The 21,576-nt window shown below is 56.5% G+C and overlaps 2 protein-coding genes across 14 annotated transcripts in view; both read right to left on the reverse strand.

The window, feature by feature from the left end:
* Nucleotides 1–878: 878 nt before the first annotated feature.
* TBX2 (T-box transcription factor 2) lies at nt 879–10,302 on the reverse strand. 2 transcript variants are annotated; one of them, XM_060203888.1, is made up of 7 exons: nt 9,573–10,302; nt 8,239–8,506; nt 7,027–7,275; nt 5,843–5,919; nt 5,576–5,739; nt 4,569–5,197; nt 879–2,290 (listed from the first exon to the last, which is right to left on the reverse strand). In XM_060203888.1, exons 1-7 carry the CDS (start codon nt 9,968–9,970, stop codon nt 1,838–1,840), a joined length of 2,238 nt encoding a protein of 745 aa, XP_060059871.1. In that variant the 5' UTR covers nt 9,971–10,302; the 3' UTR covers nt 879–1,837. The 2 variants fall into 2 exon arrangements, with proteins under 2 accessions (XP_060059871.1, XP_007531537.2); XM_007531475.3 differs by having other exon boundaries at nt 7,129–7,275; nt 9,573–10,301.
* A 7,917-nt stretch (nt 10,303–18,219) lies between these two features.
* Nucleotides 18,220–21,576, reverse strand: part of BCAS3 (BCAS3 microtubule associated cell migration factor) — a 654,611-nt gene continuing 651,254 nt past the window's right edge. For 7 of the 12 annotated variants that reach the window (XM_060203882.1, XM_060203878.1, XM_060203879.1 and 4 more), the window contains one exon: nt 18,220–19,027. In XM_060203882.1, the coding sequence (XP_060059865.1) occupies nt 18,879–19,027 (149 nt within the window). In that variant the 3' untranslated portion in view covers nt 18,220–18,878. Of the gene's footprint in view, nt 19,028–21,424; nt 21,516–21,576 lie in introns of those variants that run through there. The other 5 variants (XM_060203884.1, XM_060203880.1, XM_060203881.1 and 2 more) reach the window with 2 other exon arrangements.

The following is a 21,576-nucleotide window of genomic DNA, read 5'->3' on the forward strand; positions in this document are numbered from 1 at the left end:
TCACCCCCATTTCCCAAAGTGCCCAGAGTGTGTTGTGGATCCCTAAGGAGGCTTGTGACAGGCCCAAAAGGGTGGGAGAAGAAGTGAATGCCCATCTCCCACCCCCACCATATGCTAGGACATGGCTCAGGGAACACCTGCTAGCTGGGTGGGAAGGAGAGATGTCGCCCTGATCAGTTCACGAGATGGGGGCAGAAGGCCGCTGTTCTTGCAGGAGGAAACCTAAACGAAGATCATGGGGTTAATGGAATTCCCCCAGCCCATCACTGCTCAGGAGGAAAGTGAGTCAGGGAAAGGACTGTTTGTCTACACTGGGAGAAAACACACACACACACACACACACACACACACACACACACACACACACACACACACACACACGAGATTTAGAACTTTCAGGCTGGACTTTGCCACTGTCCTCAACAGTTCTGATACAAAACAGAATGTTGCTCTTTGTGGTTCCACAGTCAGAGGACAAGGGGAAGAGTTCAGGATCCGGTCTATTGCAGAGACAAGTCGAAACCTCTCGCCAGAAGGGAGCGAGGGGGCAGCCCACTCCCCAGCTCCGCCTGCTCCCGGGCGCTGGAGGAGTTATCACTCTGGGCGCCTGGAAAGGGAGCCCCAGCCCGGGTCCTCGCCTGGCTTGAGTGCCCGGGCGCGACGCGCAGGGAGCAGAGGAAAGAGGCGAGCGGCCAGCAGAGGGAGCCCGGGCCCGGGCTGGGGCGCCGCCAGCTCGCGGAGCGCGGGGGCGAAAGGCGGTGCGGCGCCTCCCAGCCCAGCCTGCCGCCTCTCCCGCGCCCCCGGCCCCGCGGCCGCTCCCTTCTCAACGCGCGCGCTGTGCCCCAGCCCCGCGTGGCCCACAGAGCGCACAGCGCCGATCACTTCGCAGAGTAGCGTTTTATTGGTTTCTCGAGGTTGTTTTTTTCTTTTCTTTTCTTTTTTTCTTTTGTCGTTTCGTCTCGCTCCGGAGCGAAAAGTGAAAACCTGAGGTGGAGCCCACAGGCCCAGCGAGCAAAGCCCGGGCGGAGGGGCGGAGGGGCGGAGGGGCGGAGGCGCCGGAGGAGGGGTGGGAGCTCCTCCGGTGTTGGGGTTTTCTCCCCGGGCCAGGGAGCACACGCCGCCCCAGCCCTGTACAATATAGATGCTCATGTAAAATGAAAAAAAATTAAATGCTATGAGTTAATCTCTAAATATTATGTACACAGCAATGTACACCTTTGAATAAATTAATACCAATTTTGCATATTCTGGGAATCTTAAAGCTTATTTACACAAATTACCATTTATTTCATAAATATCTTTTTCTCCCTGGGGACTCAAGGCAGAAGAGCCACTCCCTCGGCTGACCCCAGTTGGGAGAGCCGGAGGGGGCCTGTCTCTTGGGGAAGAGGTAGGAGGGCTAAAATTAGGTTCCCTCCCAGCTCCGTCTACACTGACTTCAGTTTTCACTCACCTCAACATCCCTCAACCCCAGATCCTCAGTTGGTCCTAGGCTAGAGGCTCTGAAGTCTCCCCCACCCCTTGTCCCCTCCACCCTCTGGCTCTGGAATGGGGATAAGGCTTCCCGAATGCACCGAGTATGAGAGAGAACTTCCCGGAAGATGTCACCTTGACCCTGGAGTAGATCTGGACCTAGCCCAGTACTCCAGAGTCACTGTGTTCCCAGCTGTTGGATTCCTCATGTCCCAGGCCCTGGCTGGCTGGTCGGGGCTCTATTCCGACTGCAGCAACCTGTGTTTGCTCCTTTATTTAAATAAATACCCATTCTGTGCTGTACACATCCCCAGTCCTGGGGGACAGGCAGCCTGGGAGGCCGTGGACGCAGCAGAGTAGCCCCTCACTTAGGTGACTCCCTGCCGGGGGAGAGGGCTCGCTGGCTCTCCAGCCCACTCACCAGTCTCTGGATGCTCTGAAGTTCACTGGCTGCCTCTTTGGCTGAGCCACTGGGTGACAGGGCACCTCTGGATGGGGCCCCCACTTTTCGAAGAGGCAGCTCAGGCAGGGGGCTGGGCTCCCGGCTGTTGCTGCTTGCAGCCTTGGTACCCTCTGCTGCTAGCCCAGTGGTGAGGAGGCTAGTGCTAGGCGGGATGGTGACTGGGATCTGGTAGGGGCTGAAGCGCAGACGGGGCCGGGCACTGCCCAGGAAGGGGCTCCGTGAGAGGGAGCCCGCAGCTGCAGCGGCTGCAGCCGCAGCACTGGTAGCTGGCAAAGCCGAAGCAGCTGCTGCAGCTGCTGCCATGTAGGTGTAGGGGTAGGGGAAGAGGCCTCCGAAAGTGGGCATTGGGATTCCCTGAAAGAAACAAAACAAGACAAGTGTTAGGCACCCTACTTGGAATATTCCTGAGGGGGAGCTGGGTGCTGGGGGGGGGGCAGTCCTGCAACAAGGATCCTTGCTCTACTATTTGAGGGACATAAAGCTAGACCTCACAGAAGAATAACCCCAAGCAGCACAGGTAAGCATGAAGCAGTGTGCCCATAGTCAAACACAGTTAGGAGGGGTGCACCCTTCAGGTTATGATGCAAAGACCTGGCTCCATTAGGCTTTGCACCCTTTTTTTTTTTTTTTATTTTATGTTGCCGTTGTTGGATAGGACAGAGAGAAATGGAGAGAGGAGGGAAAGACAGAGGGGGAGAGAAAGACAGACACCTGCAGACCTGCTTCACCACCTGTGAAGTGTCTCCCCTGCAGGTGGGGAGGCTTTGCACCCTTTGTATAGGAGCAAGGAAAAGACATTCCAGGTTGATGAACTAGCATGGGCAAAGGCCTAAAAGGAAGAAACAGAGCAGGCTTACAGCCAGATGGCTTTGACTATCTTGAGAGTTTTTGCCCACTTAAAACAGTCCTTTCCAGTCTATCTGCAGGTGCCCAAAAGGCTGAGGAAGCACAGACAGGGAAGGACCTTCATAAATTCTCTCTACCTACTCGCCCAGGGGTCTCTTGCCTGGGGTGAGGCCCAGGTCACTTAGTAACCCAGCCTGAACTTTCTACAAAGAGAATTTGCATTCACACCTAAAGAGCAGTTGAGGAAGGAATGCAAAGCCTGCCTGTGGAGAGTGCAGTAGCCAGGAAGCCCTGAACAAACAGCACCTGAGCCCACAGGACCTGACTTTTGCATGATCTGACCTTTGAGATAATGGCTTACTCCCCAGAATATGTGGGTCTGGGGAGGAAAGCAAGGAGCTGACTTTGCTGGGCTTCCAGCAAGCCTCAGGCCTAACTCAGACAAGAAGGGAAGAAGTAGCTTAGTCAGGAATGAGAAGGTCAAGCTCTACTGGGTATGTCATAGGCTTGGTATCTCAGGAGTGAGGGAGGAATCTCAGATCTCCCAAGATTTGACTCTACTGGCTTGGGAACTTAATCACTAGCATATATTAACTGATGCTTCCTGAGGACTGGACCGCCCACCCTGGCCTTGCACCTGTTGACCAAGCTGTATCTAGAAGCCCTGACTTCCTCATTACCACTAAGAAGCTTATGATCATTAAATAGGGGGTCTAGGTGTGCACACGCAGACAGAATTAAGGGGGTAGATTAAATTCTCAGGTCCCAAAATTCATTTTCTGGAGACTTCCCTGCCAACTCAGAGCCCCTGGTATGTGATGTTAGTGTCCCAAACATTCACTCCACACACCCCTGACAGTGAACTCTGTTCAAAATTCATCTAGAATCCCTTCCACCCACTTTAAAAATATTTGCTTTTAAACCAAGAGAGACTTCTTAGACCTGAACGCCTATTTTCCTTCCCTGAAAGATAAGATCTCAAGGGTTCAATTTGCCAGAAACCTCAGAGAGCAGAAAATGAATGAAGAGATTCCAAATCTTTCCATAGGGAATATTCCACCCAAGCAACCAAAGAGGTTGCTCTCCCCATCGGATCTTCTTATTTTGACACCGGCTACAGTTTCCTAAATTCTCCTTCAGGAGCTCAGAATTTCACCTGGTTTGAGGGACCACATCTCTCTTCTCTGAGGTGTGTGACTGTGTGTGTGTGTGTGTGTGTGTGTGTGTGTGTGTGTGTGTGTGGTGTGGTGTGTGACTGTGTGTGTGTGTGGGGGGTGGTGTGGTGTGGAAACCCCAACTGGGGGAAAGGACTAGACCTGTCCTTTGCCAGATCAGAGTTTCCTGGAGGGTCTGAAAGGGACCAGAGACTTTTGGAGAGGTGGATCCTGTAGGTGGCCAGTTGTCCAGAAAATATTGCAAAATATCCTAATCTTTTTGTCTAATAGCCTAGCCTTTGAGGGACTGATAGTGAGACAAAGACCTTTGTTCACAAGTAAACATGTCCTCAGGCTATGAAAGTGAACTTTACAAAAGCCAAAGGGGCAGCCTCAATCTGTCCCAGGGGAAGAATCTAATAGTGTCTTAGTCTATACTGGCGTTAGAGAGAAACAAACAGGCCCAGAGAACTCAGCTATTTGCCCAAAGTCACATAGTGCCTTGGTTCCACCCTGGACCTACTGTCTTGGTATGGCTGAACCTAGATGGGATGGGGAGCACCCTCCAGTATTCAGCTGCCCACCTGGTTCCACCCCGCTTCACCACACTGTCGCCAGATCACAGGCCTTACCTGAGATGCCAGCATGTGCTGGGAGAGGTGGAAGGGGAAGGGCGCGGCGGTGCTGGCGGTGGGACCCAGCCCGCTTGCGTCCAGCCCGGTGGAGGCCCCGGGACCTCCGCCTCCACCACTGCCGCCGCCACCTGCCACGGAAGCTAGCAGGTGACTCATGCCCATGGCGGAGAAGGCTCCGGGGCCCATGGCGAACTGTCCAGGATGCAGGAAGAGGGGCTGCCCGGCCCCCAGCGGCCCGAAGAACTGCTGCCCATGCAGGTGGCCGGAGAAAGCCAGGCCCGGCAGGTGTCCGGCGCCCAAGGGGGACGCACTGTCTGTCTGCACCACCAGCGGCGCCAGGCCCGGCTCCTTGCCTTCGCCCGCCTCCTTGCGCGCCTCGTCCTTGCGCCTGGCCTCAGCGCGCTCCTTCTCCAGGCTCCTCGGGCCGAACGGGCCGTCCCCGCCGCTCTCGCCCGGCTCCTTGGCCCTCTCCGGGCTGCGTCGCTCCCGGGCACGCTCTGCTTCGGACAAGCGAGGAGGGCTGCCGCCGCCGTCCAGGCCCGGGCTGCGGCCCAGCGCTGGCCCCGCGCGCTCCTCGCCCAGCCGCTCCGGCTCCGGGTCGCTGTCCGCCGCGCACTTTTCCTCGGCTGCGGGGAGAGAGGACGCGCAGGTTACGGGGTCCGGGCCGGCCGGGGAGGCCAAGCCTGAGTCGCTGCTAGGTCCTTCTCCTCCTCCTTTAAGGGGGAGCCGCAGGTCACCCAAACCAAGGCCCCTGCACACAGTGCGAGATCATGGCTCCTTAGAGGAATCTACTCCAGGCCACAGAGTCACATCTCTCCAGGTGCGCAGTTCTGAGGCTACAGGGGTCTTCTGGCTGCGGGGGACCGCCCTCCCCACGGGGTCTCCATCCCAGACACTGTTGGAAGTCTCTCCCAGACCTTTCAGATGAGCTAGTCAGCCAACACAGCACCCAGGAGACCCATCCCTCTCCTTCCCCCAGCCTGCGCGTGCCAGCTGACCCTCACCTCGGGCCCGGTGCAAGCGCAGGGGGCTCGGCGCTGCCCCCGGGGAGAGCGGAGCTTCCCGCGCTGGGGGCGGGTCGCAGGACGAAGCATCCGACTCGGCGCCGTCGCGTTCGGGCTTGCAGGGCTCCTCGTACAGGCGCAGGGAGGGCAGCGTGAGCTGCTTCCTGGGGTGGCGGAGGGAGGGGGAGAGCGGGTCAGAGGAGGAACACAGGCGCGCACACACGCTGGTCCCGGCCACCTGGAAGGGGGGTTCCCAGAATCCCTTACCTTTTCTCTCGCCGGCCGTTGCCCGTGTCCCGAAAGCCCTTGGCAAACGGGTTATTATCGATCTTCAGCTGCGTGATCTGCAGGGATTGGGGATGGGGGTGCCAGGTCAGATCGCGGTTCTTCCCGCCTGGCCTGGGGCATCTCGTGGTCGGAGGCTGCTAGCCAAGAAGGGAGACTCAGGAAGTGCCCATTTAATACCCAGTCACCTGGGATGGGGCACCCTAAATGGGAAGGTCCCTCAGAAAACAGAAAGCAACAGAAACTCACCTCCAAAAAAAAAAACAAAACTTTGAAGAACACTGGTTTAGTTTGCACTAAAATACACACACACACACACACACACACACACACACACACAAACACACACACACTCCTGTATACAGAGCGGAAACCTGCCCAAGCATGCACACAGGCTCTGGGTCACCTAAGTTAAACAAACCAGGCACCTGAGCAGGCAGCACAAAGAGCAGAGCACGCACAAGTCACTGGTACACCCACAGACAAAACCGACTTGGTGGCCTGTGCCTATGCAAGTACCTACAGACAGAAACACCATGCCAAGCCAAACAGCCATGTGCCACACAGAACCAAACGAGCCAGGCATCCCAGGCACCCCAAGCCAGGTATGTGCACCAGAACATAGGGTTCACAAATACAGAAGGAGTTAACACTCTCCTTCCCAGAAGGGGAATATAGAAGCACCAGCTTTGTCCCTTTAGAGATGAGGTGGAGATAGGTCACAAGGGAGGGATAACAAAAACAAAACCAAAAACAAACAAAGAAAAAAATCGCTTGGATTTGAATGAAATGTCTTTAAACATCTACAAAAGGGTCTTAGCATGGATTGACCCAGAGGCAGGTGTGTGGTCAGTGTCACCTGTCCTGTCCTGTGGCTTCCCAAGAGTGGAAACCGGGCCCCCAGTTCTTAGCTGTGGGTTCTCAGTGCGGGAGAAACTGGGCAGGTTGCCTCCAGCGCCCTCTCTTCATTTAAATTCTCACCACCAAGCCAAGAAATAAACGAATAAAATGTAAAAATGTCAGCACGGGCTTAGAGTTTCTGCTAATTGTTAAGTAAATACCCCCACCCCAACGAGACGAGACGGCCCAGCTGTTTTGGAGCTCTGGGAGGGTGCCTGCAGGCCTCAAGGGGGAGTAGAGGGGATTTGGATGGGTGCTGCGCTTACAGATGGGAGACCAGGGCTGCTGGCTGAGTGAATGGAGGGCTGGAGCCTGAATGGGGACAGGAGGGTTGGTGGTTGGTTCCATGTAGGGATGGGGCTGAGCACCTTGTCGTTCTGGTAGGCAGTAACTGCTATGAAGTCGGTCTCGGGGAACACGTAGGTGCGGAAGGTGCTGTAGGGCAGCTTCAGGATGTCGTTGGCTCGGACGATGTGGAAGCGTGGCTGGTACTTGTGCATGGAGTTCAGGATGGTCTGCGGGGAGGGCGAGGGTGGGGAGGACATGAGTCAGCCCCAGACTCTGGTCTGAGCATTTCTACACTCTTCAGACCTAGCCTCTCTCTCTCCATTTCTCCTGGCTCTGTCTTCTCCGGCCCTCACTCACCTCCACCCTTTGATTCCTCCCAATTTCTCTTGCTCTTTTTCATATATATATATATATATATATATATATATATATATATATATATATTACTTCTGTCTTCTTTCACTTTACTTTCTTAAGTCTGTCTCTCCATTAAAAAAAAAGTTCTCATTTTAAAATAGAAATAAGGCAACATAATAATCCCTACAACTTCACTCAACCTCTTGTCCTGGGCTCTGTTGCTAAAGTCCATATTAACACCATGAAGAGAAGACTGGAATTCCCCGAGACTCACCAACAGCCCTGCCTCTGAATGGCCAGTCCCTTTTGCCCTATTAATTCCCTCCACCCATGCTCTGGTGCCCTGGCTTTGGCAGAAGCAGTGAGAACTCCCAAACCCCCTCCCCTGGCTGGGCTTCTGCCTATGGGGGGGGGGGGTAGGAAAGGCAGCTCAGAGAGGAATTATACAGAGATCCGTTTTAGCTGTAAAACCTCTTCATCTGGGGGGAAAAGAATGGGTACAAGCTGAGGTCCTAGGTAGATAGGTTTCCCAAGCTCAACACCTATAAGTCAAAAGCAAGAGCACTAGCCTTCCAATTGACTCAAGGAAGGGTGTGATGAGGCCTGTCTTCAGCCAAGGTTGTGAACTGCCTGAAGCTGCCCACTCCATGGTCCCCAAACTTTCAGAGTACAGCCTTCTGGGACCCAGGCCAGAAGGAATAGGCCACAGGACAGGGGTCCCAGGGAGTCACTGAGTGCCCCCCATCCCTCCTCTCCTTGGCCAAAGCCAGTAAAAGAACCAGGTGGGTACACCTCAGAACCCTTATCCCCAAGGCCACCCTTTTCACACTCACAAAGCCATGCTTGTCAGAGATGTTGTTGGTCAGCTTCAGCTTGTGGAAAGCCACAGGCTTGGCCATCCACTGCTCCCCAGTGGCTGGACTGTCTGGGTGGATGTACATGCGCTTGGGCATCTCTGGGTCAGCCTTGCCAGCCACCATCCATCGAGAGTTATGGAACTTATACCGACAGTCATCGGCGGCCACAATGTCCATCAGCAGGATGTATTTGGCCTTCTTGTCCAGGCCACTGACTCGCACCTTGAAAGGAGGAAACATCCTCCTGCCAGGAAGGGAAAGGGGGATCAGTCGCTGGACCAGATGTTTTTCCACATCCGAGGCTCCTTTGGCCCTCACTGCCTGAAGGTGCTCCATCTGTGCGTCCCTGGCGGCAGCTGCACTAACCCCTCTTGTCACCTGTGGTTGATACTCACTAGAGACTCCAGTTTTGCCTGCCATTCCCTCTCTTATTATGAGGCTTCCCCATCAGTTCTACACTTAGATCTGGCGACCTTTTCTTCCTCATCCTAGAAAGCTTATAATCAAGGAAGAAAAGTAGGCCCCCTAAGGATACACTTCTTCCTTTAGTGTTCTCCCCCGCCACACACACACATTCATTTCAGGTATGTACCCACTTGAGGACTGAGCCCCCAGAAATTAATTCAGAAACTGAGGAAATGGGCTACAGGAGCAACCAGGGGCCCTGACCCTAAAGTTCGGGGGAAGAGGGTGAGAGAGGCCTGGATTTTCCCTTGCTGTATAGTGGTGTGAAGGGGTTGGGCACCACGATTTTTTCTTTAGGCTTCAAAGCCTGGGGAAGTCTATGGCTTCCTAGTGCGGAGCTACTAGGCCTGGGTACATTTGCCGGCTGGACTGTGAACTCACAGCCAGAGCAGAATGGCCGGCGCGGAGCCAGCGGACTAGCCTGGGCCTAGTGGGGGTACCGAGTTCTATTTGCTCTGATGGGCACTGCTGCTTTCCTAAACTCCTGGCCCAGGAACCCGAAGCTCAGAGCGAGGTGGCCCGGATAGGAAGTTCTAGTTGAAACCTCGGCGACCTGCCTGGGCTTCCAAGCCGCAGGCCCTTATCTACTTTGGGACTTAGGAGAGTTGGGACTATTCTCTCGGATCACGTTTTGGTTTACTTGGTTCAGGAGATTTAGTGTTTTCTGGTTTCTTTCTTTCTTTCTTTCTTTCTTTTTTTAATTCGCTCCCGGTGCCGAAATGAGAAAAGCCAGTTTGGTCGTGTGTGGGGGCTGAGATCCCGCCAGCGGCCAGAGGCGGGCTCAGCGCTGATCCGTGCTGCGGGTCCCCCGACCCGCCCGTCCGCCCGCCCGCCGGCCGCCCTACCTCCCGGACTTGGTGATGACCATCTCGGTGCCCAGCTTGTGGAACTGGTCCCACAGTTCCTTGGCCTCCAGCGTCACCTTGGGGTCGTCCTCCACCTCGTCTTCGGGCTCCAGGCTCTTCAGCGAGCGCAGATGCGCGGCGGGCGGGTGCGGGCCGAGTGCCGAGACGTGCAGCCCCGCCTCGGCCGCTGCCGCCGCCGCCGCCGCCGCCGCGGCCGCCGCCCCCGCCAGGCCCGGATCGGGCAGCGGCTTGGCCAGCGCGCCCGGCGGCAGCGCGAGCGCAGGGAAGAAGGAAGGCTGCGCCGCCGCCAGGAAGGCGGACATGGGGAAGTCGGCCGGCCGCGGCGCGTGGAACGGGTGGTAAGCCATGGCGCTGGCCGCCAGCGCCGGCTCTCTCATCGGGACATCCGGCCCAGGCGCCCGGGAGCCGGGGCCGGGGGCGCGCGGCTCGGACCCCCGGCCCGGGCGGCGGCGCGCGCGGAGGAAGGGCGACCCGGGCGGCGAGCGCGGCGCTGGCTCCTCCCGGCTGCCCGTCCCGCGCGGCGAGAGGCGCGGGGCTCTGCGCGCGGGGGTGGCGGGGGCTCTGCGCGGGGCTGGGCTGGGCTGGGCTGGCCCGCTCCGGCGCCGGGGAGCACGCGCGACTGGTTAGATCTTGTGGTGATCTCTGGAAAACTGTGACTATCTCACATGTCCTGCCCTGCTCGGCTCCCCTGCGCTAACGAGCCAGGCCCCCCTTGATTGCTGATTTTACGCTTTTTGGACCAATTGTGGGTCTCCGGGGGCGGGGTTTTGACAGCTCAGGCCAAGCTCTGGCCGGGAGGGGGGGCCGGGGAGAAGGTGTCGGAAGCCTCAGCAGTAAGAAAACATGTCAACAGAATAAAATATTAACCAATGACGAGCTAGCGGGCCCGAGACCCCTCCCCCTGCCCCGGCCCCCACCCCGCCGTCCGTGCCCGCAGCTGCTTGCGCGGGGACCGGAAAGCGCGGCGGGTCGCCCCAACCCGCCAACGAGGCCTGAGGCGGGGGGCGCCCAGGCCCCAGCGCCCCGGGGAAGGACCCCCAGCCGCTCGCTGGTCCCAAGTGCAAAGCATTGACAGGGCCCCGTGAGGAGAGGGGGCGCCCTCCTCCTCCCGCGCCGGCTGCCGGGCCGCTCTGGCCGGCTCCCCAGCTTGGCTTCCGACCCCGCTCCCGGCCGAGACGCCGCCCGGGGCCCCTGCTCTCGGAGGGAGGCTGCGGGGGCTAGAAAGCGAGGCGCGGGCGGCCGAGGCCCCGGAGCGGAACCAGGTGGCGGGAGCTGGTGAGTGGGGCCGCGGCAGAGTCCTGACCCGGCCGGCGTGGGCGGGAGCGGGCCGGCGCGGCCCCACATTCTGGGGGCGCGGGGGACCCCCAGTCCGCGCTTCCCGTTACTGGAGAGCCAGGAGGAGCCCCGAGTTTCGGGAAACCTCAAGTCAGCCCAGCACAGTCTCCATCCCCGCCCCAGTCCTGAGCCCTCCTCCCTTCCGACGGCGGGGTCCGAGTAACCTGCGGGCGGCTGCCGTGCGCAGGGCTGCTCAGGCGGGCAGACCTGCCCCCCCCCCCCCAGTCTACACCCGAGGCCCAACGAATTTTCGCCGCAGCCGGTACGTGGCAGTAGTCTTCGGTGTGCGGAACACCAGCAGCCTCTCTCCGCCGTGTTCTAGAATTTGTGTCTGGCTCTTGGAAGCCCAGGTCTCTCAAATTCAGTAGAAATAAGGGAGGGGTGGGGTGTCAGAGTGTCTGCGCACCTGCGGTTGGACCCCCTCCCCAACTACCTTCCCATCAGTCTTGCTGCTCAAGTACTTCTGGTATTATTATTTTGCTGTGTGCCAGTGCGAGTGTGTGCGTGTGTCTCTGTGGTGTGTTTTGCGTCCAGTGTGGTGGGGCCCTAAGTGAGCAGAGGAACCCCCCAACTAAAGGGGTGCGTCCAGAGAGTGGAGCGGCCACACACCTGTCTTGAATCTGGCTTGGGCTCTGCTTCCTGGAGGTCGAGTTCGCAAGGATAAGACGAACCCCGCACTAGAAGCCGGCGACTACCTTGCCCACCCACACAACCAATGCAGGTGGGGGTGAACTAGGGCCCCTGGCGCGCTGTGCCCGCCTGGTGGGCGCACACAGCCCACAGGGAGCAGCGGCCCAGGCGAGCCTGCCCACCCGCCAGCTTGGCACCTCGCAGAGGTACACTCGAACCTGGCGTCTAGCCTTGTTCTTCTTGGGAAGGAGGAATTCAGGACACGCCGATTCAGTTTGACTTTCAAGACCTTTTTTATTTTTTCCTATTTTTTTTCCAGTCCACCCTGGCGCTCTCTACCCAGCAACCCCTTACCCAGCGCACAAAAGGGCTCAACGTTTTTTCTTCACGATCTCACTGCGAACTGGGTCTCACTTCTCTTAGTGCCCCCCCCCCCCCCGGTCTTGAACGAATCTTCAATTCTTTGCCGCGCTGTCTACGCAGCGGGGGCAGGATCCGTTGCGTCTTTGAACAGGCAAAGCCCTGCTGGCCCTACCTTAGGCGGGCTGTGTCCCCCGGGGAGAGACGTGTGTGCAGTCGATGAGGTGTCTCGATAATAGTCGGGGGCTGTGTGTCCCTTAGCTGGGAATCTGGGTATGGGAATCCGCGAATACATTTGCAAAGTCGTGTTTGTACACGTAGTTTCGTGTTTGTACGAATGTGTATAAACCAAAGTGTGTGCAATTTGGCTGTTTTCCTGAAGGACGGTTGTCGTTGGTTCAGGGGTCCTAGGCTATAGAGTTTGACACACGCCGATTTGGGTTGTTTGTCCAAGAAACCCGGCGGCAAAGGTGCAGCGGCTCCATTTAGGAACCGCGATCCCATCTGTTTTGGCCACTGGGTCAGGGACCTGTCCTGGGGCGGCCGCGGGCTCCCTCCGGGCTGGGTCCTCGCGCTTGCCCCGCCCCGCCGCCCCGCAGCTACCCGTAGGTCCTGCAGCAGCTTCTCCCTAAAGATTACGAATGTACCTCGCAGCCCAGCCCTCCAGCTAGGAATATAGCCTTGGCTCATCAAAAACCCGCGCAGCCCAGGCCCAGGAGGCCTGGGCGCGGCGCCGTGCTGCGCCCAGCTCCCTCCTGGCCCCTCCCCTGCCTTGGTCTATAGCTCTTCCCCTACTCGGGAAGCGAGCTCCTGGCCGGGCGGCGGCTGGGGTGGGGGGGAGGGGGTGTCCCTGAGGTTGAGATTGCGTGTCTCTTTAAGAGGCCCCGGGGGGCGCCTAGCTAGCCGCCCGGGGCTAGCGGGGGAGGGCGCAGGCGGGGGCGGCTGGCGCCAGGCGGCCGAGGCTCCACAACAAAGCTCCGGCCTCTGTCACTTCGCATCGGCCGGGCCCCGCAGACGGGCGGGGGACGCGCGCACTGCCGCTCCTCCCTCCCTCCGCTCCCTCCTCCCCGCCGTCTAGGGCGCGGGCGTCCGGCGGGCGGGCGCGGGCCTGCTGCCTCATGCACCCCGCGCCCCCAGGTCGCGGTGCGCTTCCCGCAACTAGGCGCTGGCGCCGGGGCGACCCAGGCCCGCGGGGCTGCGGGGCTTCCCACCCGACCTTTGGCCGCGTAACCTTTCCCGGGGTCAAGGGCCACTGCGGGGACCTCCCGAGCTGGTCCCCGCTGGTGGCCTTGGGCTGCGTGGCGGGGCATGGTGGATTGGGGGCGTGTGGCCGTGCGGCACCCGGAGAGATGGTGCGGGATCGCTAGTGCAGGTGGCGGTGGAGATGCTGCCAGCGCGCTTGGTGTGTGGCTGTGCCTCTCTGTGTGTGTCTACTGGTGTGTGTGTGTGTGTGTGTGTGTGTGTGTGTGTGTGTGTTTGCGTGTATGTGTGTGTAGGCGGACAGTTACTTTCCATCCTCGGCTTCCCGCTCAGACCCGCGCCTCCCGGAGTCATGGCGCCAGCCAGACCCGCTTAGCGGCCCGGCCCGGCTCCCCTGCGGACCTGGGTCTGCCTGGGGTGGGGGCGCGCGGCCTTGGTGACCCCGACCCGCAGCGGCGCGGCCTGTCCAGTCCACTTAGACAAATTGCGGCTGACAGGCGCACAGTCTCTGGACTCGCCGCCCGCCCGTCGCCTCCCTCCGACCCAATTACCCCGCGCAGGGTCGGCCACCTGGCTGAGCTGGGGTGGGGGGTCCGCAGGGACTGAGGCGCGACCTCTCCCCGCCCGGGGGGGGGGGCGTCCGGCCTCGCGCTTGGACCAGCGGCGGGACCACGCTTCCCGTTTGGTCCTGAAAAAAGCCTGTATGTCCGCGGCCTGTGTGGCCTAGTCCCTAAGGCTTCCAGGCTGAGGCCAGGGTAAGTAAGACCCAGTCTGGACCCTGGCCGGACCTGCCTCTCCACGATGTTGCCCTACACCTGAGCACGAAGTCACAGGGCTGGCAGCCCGGGTGTGACACACTACAGACGAACCCCCCCCTCCCCCGCAGTTTGGGAGATCCTGTCATCCCGGAAACATCAGACTATTCTCGGTCCTGGCGTTGAGACCCATGGGTAGCAATTGTTTGCTTGAAAGCCTGTGGGGGGGGGGGTGTTGGCATAAGTAGGGTTCACGTCTGGGAAGCTGCGAGTGTGGTGTCAGGGGTGTGGATTCTGGGGGCCCATCAGCTTGAATGACCGTGCTGTTGTCTGGCAAAGCACAGCCCACCTGTGCGAGAGGGCGGGACTGAATTCAGCGCTCTGCGGCTCCTGATTCGGTTTCAGAAACGCTATGGTGGAGGCTAGTATTCCCTGGAGCAGTTTGTGGGCAGCCCACCACAATCTTGGGATCCACGTGCTTCCAGCTCCCTGTGGAAGAGCTGCCTAGTCTGGGAGCTCAGCCTCGGGCCTCAACCCTTGGCCTGACCTGCAACTCCCTCTATCCCTGCGTCAGCTTAGTTTCTCCTCTGGGCAGGTCATACTACATTCTCACTGCCCCCCCCCACCCCTTTAATCAAGAGGACCTCGAATCTCAGAGGTGTAATTACCACCTCCCCAGCTCCTTCTACCCACCCACCCACCCAGCCAGCTACTGGTGGCTGAAATGCAATGGTTATGGGACTCTGAGACCTTAAAAGAGAGCAAGACTGAACCTACTCCTTCAGAACCAAGGAGTTGTAGAGCTCGCCAGCTCTGCTCTTAAAAAAGGCAATAATGCAATTTCAGACCCCGCTGTAAGGCTGGATTCTTGCTTTTATTTATTTATATATATTTTTTCTTTTGAGAGGGATCTGAGCATTGCTCAAATGCTAGGGGATGGGGGAGTCGGGCTGTAGCGCAGCGGGTTAAGCGCAGGTGGCGCAAAGCACAAGGACCGGCATAAGGATCCCGGTTTGAACCCCGGCTCCCTACCTGCAGGGGAGTAGCTTCACAGGCGGTGAAGCAGGTCTGCAGGTGTCTATCTTTCTCTCCTCCTCTCTGTCTTCCCCTCCTCCATTTCTCTCTGTCCTATCCAACAACAACAACAACAATAATAACTACAACAATAAAACAACAAGGGCAACAAAAGGGAATAAATAAAATAAATATTTAAAAAAATGCTAGGGGATTGAACTTGGGATCTCTGGTGCCTTAGGCATGAAAGTCTACTGCTAAGCTATCTCTGTGGGAGGGAGAGAGAGGGAGAGGGAGAGAGATTGCTTTGAATACAAAACAGGACCCTGGTGTTTCCAGCTCTGCAGGAGGGAGGGGCTGCCTTCCCAGTTACAGAGGGGCCAGGGTGCAGCTTCCAAGTCAGTGAAGGGACAAGTTTGGAAGCCTAGGGGTGAGAGTGAGTGGGATCAAAGTTTTGGAATGTGTCCTGTAAGAGAGCAATTGGCCAGGGCATCGAGGTAGTAAGGTGCAGACAGGGGTCAGCAGACTAGCCATGTAACTTCCTAACCTAGGGCAAGGCACTGACCTTTTCTAGAGTTCAGGCCTGTCGTTTGCAAAATGAGGGTGAAGGGGGCTCTCCTAGGTACCTTCTTGCTTACAGATTTTCTGATCTGTGAAAGTAAAAATCAGCACTGAGAAGCCATTTATAATCCCAGACTGGCCTCTGCCTGCTTTGCTTGCTTGCTTCTAGAGGAGCTTATGCTAGTGTTTGACAGAGTGTTTGTGTGCCTGACTTTGCCTTGGGACTGCTGCATCTTTTCTCAAATCAATCCCAGACAGTGCCCTCCCTCGACCTGCCACTCAGCTCCCACCAGCCTCCTTGCAGAGTATGAAGGCATACCCCCGCCCCCGTCACATTGAGAGAAAGCCCAAAATAATTTGTCTTGCAAGAACGTAGCACTGTGAAAATGGAGGTGGGGGGCCACTTAGTTTCCTCAAGGTTACCTGATCAGACCACAGTTAAAGTGTGGCCTCCTAGATGATGCCATCACAGACGTCTGCTAGCATGCCTGGGGGGATGGCTCATTGACTTAACAAGCATGAAGTCCTGAGTTTAATCTCCTGTCTCTCTCTCTTTCTCTCTCTCTCATTAAATAAATCTTAAAGAAAAAAGGAAAGAAAGAAAGAGAAGTCTGCTAGAGCTGTGGGGTGAACTGGAGACTGGGAGGTATTATCTGTAAAGGATAGAGGGCTAGGTGCTCCAGGGCCAGTGGGCAGTAAGGTCCCTCACCCTGGGACATAGTTCTCACTTCTTTTTTTTTTAAATTTTTTATTTAAGAAAGGATTAATGAACAAAAACATAAGGTAGGAGGGGTACAACTCCACACAATTCCCACCACCCAATCTCCATAGCCCACCCCCTCCCATGATAGCTTTCCCATTCTCTAGCCCTCTGGGAGCATGGACCCAGGGTCGTTGAGGGTTGCAGAAGGTAGAAGGTCTGGCTTCTGTAATTGCTTCCCCAGTTCTCACTTCTAGCTGACTACAGGCTGTGGCAGGATCCACACAACCCCCCCCCCCCCAAGTAGCCGGGGGCCAGGACCACAGCCTCTCTGATAACCTGAGCTCCAGTGGCAGCCGCTATGGGGCCAGCTTATCTGGGCTCTCTTATACTCCCCCTTCCCCCACATACTCAGAGAGTTGTCCTGGCTGTAAGCAGATGAATAACCAGATTGTCCTGCAAGTCCAGCCCTACACCCACCACTTTCCCTGACTGGAGGAGGCCACAGCTGTTTTGCACCCATTGGAGGGAAAAAGTCAGGGAGGACTCTAGGTGCAGGTCAGTTCTGCATGTTTGGTGGCTCTTGGCTTTCATTGCCCACGACCCATCCATAGGTGCCATGTGCATAGGCACACTGGCATCACCCTCCTCCCTATCCCCTTTGACTTAAACACAGCTCTGGCTAGGGGTGGGGGATGTGGTGAAAACTGCTGCTCCAGTAGCAGCCCCCCACTGTGCTCAGGCCTCCTTGAGTTCCCAGCATGCCTCACCCTGGCATATGGACATGTGATTTCTCAGCCGGCGGGTTCCCAGGCAGGAGGGACTGCCTTCAGCCACCCTAGGCAGGGCCACCTAGAGGGCAGCCTACAGATTCTAGTGATTCAGGACCCTCCCCCCAGCATGCCCAACTGATCAGGTGGAGAGAACTGAAGATTAAATCTCTTCTCAGGTGCCAGGGTCGGATGGTGTGCATCTGAAGGGGGGCAGGGAGCAGCCCTGGGAGCTGCCCCAGCTGGAGGACTGCATGGGAAAGAAAGCCTGCTGTATTATGAATACAACTCTTCACCCCAAATCACACATGGCTCAATTCTTTCTCAGAGAAGGGGCTAGGGCTGGAATTAGACTTTGTCCTGTTCAACACCCCTGTTTATTCTCTCTGGTCTTGTCTCTTCCCTGTCATTCACTTTAGGTCCAGACTTGAGAGGAAAGAGCAGAACAAAATCAGCAACTTGTCGCTTCAGGTTGAACCAGGTTTCGAGAGAGACCCTCCTTCCAATGAGCATCCTTCCACCCTCTGAGTTTGAGAAAAGAAGCAATTACAAGGGACCTGGCCCAAATATAAGGCCAGAGCCTTGCTCAGACTCTCCACTTCACCACAGCCCACCAGCACGTACCAAGGAGCTGGCTGACCCTTAACTGCTACTGCCAGGTCCAGGCCTCTGATGCTCCCAGAACTCATTGGTTATGGTCACAGGCAAGAAGGGTGGAAGATGAATTTAAATCAGCCCTTTGCAAATTTCAGTCTCTACATGCTGAGCCTCCCCACACCCCAATTACACATGTGTGGGGGGTGTTGGCAGCAGGGACATTTGGCCAGGTGCACAGTACTCCGTTTAGTACTCGGAGAGGACCCTGATCAAAGAAACTCAAGGCCCAGCCCCAACAATAGCATCATGGTTTTTCGAGGAGACTTTCATGCCTGAGGTTCTGAAGTCCTGGGTTCAGTCCCTTGCACCACCATAAGCCAGAGCTCATCAGTGCTCTGGTTTTTTTTTTTTTTTTTTTAAAGTCTTTAAAGGGAGTTGGGCAGTAGCGCAGCAGGTTAAGCACATGTGGCGCAAAGCATAAGGATCCTGGTTCGAGCCCCCGGCTCCCCACCTGCAGGGGCATCACTTCACAGGCAGTGAAGCAGGTCTGCAGGTGTCTTTCTTTCTCCCCCTCTGTCTTCCCCTCCTCTCTCCATTTCTCTCTGTCCTAACAACAATGACATCATCAACAACAACAACATGTGAAAAACAACAAGGGCAACAAAAAGGAAAATAAATAAATATAAAAAAAAGAAACTCAAGGATGAACACCAATCACAGCGTGATTTATTGGACAAGACGTGCACTATTTTTTTTTTTTTTTTTTGACAGGGCCTCAGTAACCACAGTTTTCTTCACTGAACAGTACAGGACCAGGGTAAAAGGGCTTACAGATAAGAAAGACAAATCCTTCCCATGGACCAAAGGGGAAAGAAAGGGGAAAGGCAGACTTCTCCTTCCTTCCTCCTTTGCTAACACTCTGGACCTCCGTTTGCCCTGTGCCAGAGGGAGGTTGGCCAAGGGATGTTGAGCATTATGTGTACAGCCAGGAATAGGCCAGGGCTATCCACTCAGGGTCAAAACGCCTGACTGGGTTATCCACCCTCTCCCCACCAGGGCCCCCTGTGGGTATGGTTAGAGAATACAAAAGTGGATCCAATGCAAGACATCATGTGCAAACAGAACTTCTGCAGTCTCTCTCAGCCACAGCCCCGCTGATGGGAGGGAAGAGATCAGAATGCACCGAGGTGCTTTGGAGAAGTGTCTCTTCACAATCCAGGCATGGTGGTGACTATTGTCACGAAGCTTGGGGAAGGTGTTTGATGAAAGAGGAGCAGAGACTGAAGGTGGGACTAGATGGGGGCTTCTTCCCCTCCCTCCAGCAGGTGAGTGGCCAGACCAGTCAGAAGCAGGTTTCTGGTACCTACGGGAAGCCAGTAGGGAAGAGGCTGAGGGGCTGACTCTCGTTGGTGGGCAGTGGAGATCTGTAGCCATCAAAGTTTCTTGGGATGCTGCCGCTGGTGGAACCTGAGCTGTTACTCAGAGTCTCGATGCTTCCCTCGCGCTGTAGTTCTGCAAGACAGAGGAGAAGGCACACCTGGTCAGAGTGGGCTGTACGGGCAGGGCCACATCCTGAGCTGGGCTGCTGTCTCCAGGCATCAATCTGGGCCCACTTATGCCATCTGCAGGTGGATGGCCACCTGCTTCCCAGGCAGGCCAGGCAGCAGCTGGAGTCACAGGGAAGCTCACCCCCAGGAGGAAGATGCTCCCTTGGCTGGCAAGCTTGATTCTTTCCCTCACAAGGGAACCCCTTGGGCTAGAGAGTGGCCACAGCCTAGTTACCAGGGCTGACCACCACTAGTCAGCCAGAAACTAAGTGCTGACCCCCATTCTCTGCAGTCTACCCCCAAAACACTGAAGCTGCCCCATCACAGCAGCCATAGAGTGGAGTGGGGGTGTCTGTGCTGCCTAAGATAGGCAGAGGGGGTGCATAGTGAGAGGGCCCAGGCTTCTCCAGTCATGTCTGCAGTTAGGGCCGAGGCTGGAAAGAGCTCCTGGACACCAGAACCTCTTAGCAAATGGGGCAGCCGAGGGCAGGGGCTGTGGACACAGGCTATAGTACTGATGGTGGGCTTCATTTGCAAGAGACCTCGGCTGTCCTGCTGGGGTGAAGGGCTCTTAGATATGGACAGGAAATAAGGCAGCAGGTGCTGTGTGTGTTCTCTTCTTCTCTGCTAATTCCTTGCTCTCACCCTAACTTGGGAGCCCAGGACATTGTGCCAAGAGAGGGAGAGGATGGGAAAAAGATTAGCGCCTGGGGTTCCTATCTGGGAGCTTCAGATAAGAAGAAAGCTCCTTCCCTTGTCTTCTTGCCCCACAAGCAAGCAAGGAGACTGTGGGAGACCCCTAGGTCCCATTTGAATTCAAAGAGGCCCTTACCCTCATGCACGGCCATCCCAGCACTAGGGGGCGCTGACAGCAGGAGAGAGGAGCAGTGGCAATAGCAGGAAAAAGCAGGGGCTTCTTGAAGATCTGGACACCAGGCCCAAGGAAGAAAGCCCCAGATGAAGGAGCAGGAGAGGCCACGAGTTTGGGAAAGGTTGGCCCCTGTCCAGAGATGGAGGACAGGCCCAAAAATGGTCTTGATGCAAAGTGCTGACACATCCACACTGCCAAGGAAGCGAAGGAGACAGGGGCCCAGGACCAAGCACAGCACCCACACTGCCCTTCAGCACAGGCCCACAGCAGCCCCCCTCAGCAGCCTCAGTCACCCCACCCACAGATCTGAGTGGGCACAACTCATCCCCTCAAGTGACAGTGCAGGGACAGTCATCGTCAAAAGGATTCAAAGATGAGTTTGCTGTTCTTGGGGGCCAGTATAACCTGAGCTGCCTTGCTGCTGTTGCCTCCTCGCCAATCAGATCGGGAATATGGAATTGGAAAGGCTTCCCCGCAACCGGCCCCCAGCTCCCCTAGTCCAGGGTGACCAAGGCTCAGCTGAATTATTTCTATGGTGTCTCCCCCAGCCTCTGCTCCACTGCCACTGTCTTTGCCTCCCACATGGAGAATTTCAAGAGCTCCCCACTTGTCTCCTGACACACACACACACACACACACACACACACACACACACACACACACACACACACACACACTCCAGCTCTCCCCTTCCATCTTAAAGTCAGAGTGGTCCTTCTTGGTTTCTTTTTCTGAAAAACCTTCTAACTCCTAATAGTCCTTCAGATAAGGTCTACACTCATACAATGTCTCTTCTGTGACCTGCCTCCCGGATGCCTATTCACTTCGAACACGTCATCTGCGACTGTATTTGAGGAACCAAAGTCATGAACTTGTGAAGTTCCAGGACCTCCCCAGGCTGCTTAGACTGCTGGGTCTGTGCTCATGCAACTTGTCTGAAAAGCTCTCCTAGGCTCCCTGGGCCCCTAGAAAGCTTTCTCATCTTCCAGAGCTTAGCACAAATGTCCACTCTTCCTATAGTCCTAGCAGAGCTGGTCAGACTCCTGTTCCAGGTCTCTAACATGCTGCTTGCTCACATCTGTTCCTACATCCAGGTGGAGAGCCCTTTAGGGGCTGGTTCTGTGCCTTATCTCTTTATCTCTAGTGCTAACCTTCAGGACTGGAAAATAGATGCTCAAAACATTACTTGAATGAATGAGTGACTGAGTGAATGGGTGAATAAATGAAGTGGTAAAGGGAAGCAGGGACTTCTTCTGCAGCATGGACTAACAGTGAAAGAACCAGGGGGATGGCGGGGGCTGGCTGGGCCTGGGCAGGCCTGGACACTTCTGTGTGTGTCCTCTGCCATGCCTCTCTTCTTGCCTTATTGAGACTCAACAATGGTGTGTGGGGAGGTGAAGGTGGAGGAGGGGTGCACACATGTCCCCCCTTCGACTCACTCCAGCTGCCCAGCCCGAGGAGCAAGCAGCAAATGGAAATGGGTGGCCTTACCTTCCTCCATCCCGAACACAAGCTTTGTTACTGTTGGGTTGCTCACGGACGCTGGGCTGTTGGCATTGTTTTTTTTTTCCTTTTTTTTTCCCTTTTGAAAAGAAAAGCATTGAGGAATCTTTTTTTTTTTTTTTTGAAAAGATATGGAGACA

This window comes from Erinaceus europaeus, chromosome 12, assembly GCF_950295315.1.
Source record: "Erinaceus europaeus chromosome 12, mEriEur2.1, whole genome shotgun sequence".
Classification (NCBI taxonomy): Eukaryota; Metazoa; Chordata; class Mammalia; order Eulipotyphla; family Erinaceidae; genus Erinaceus; species Erinaceus europaeus.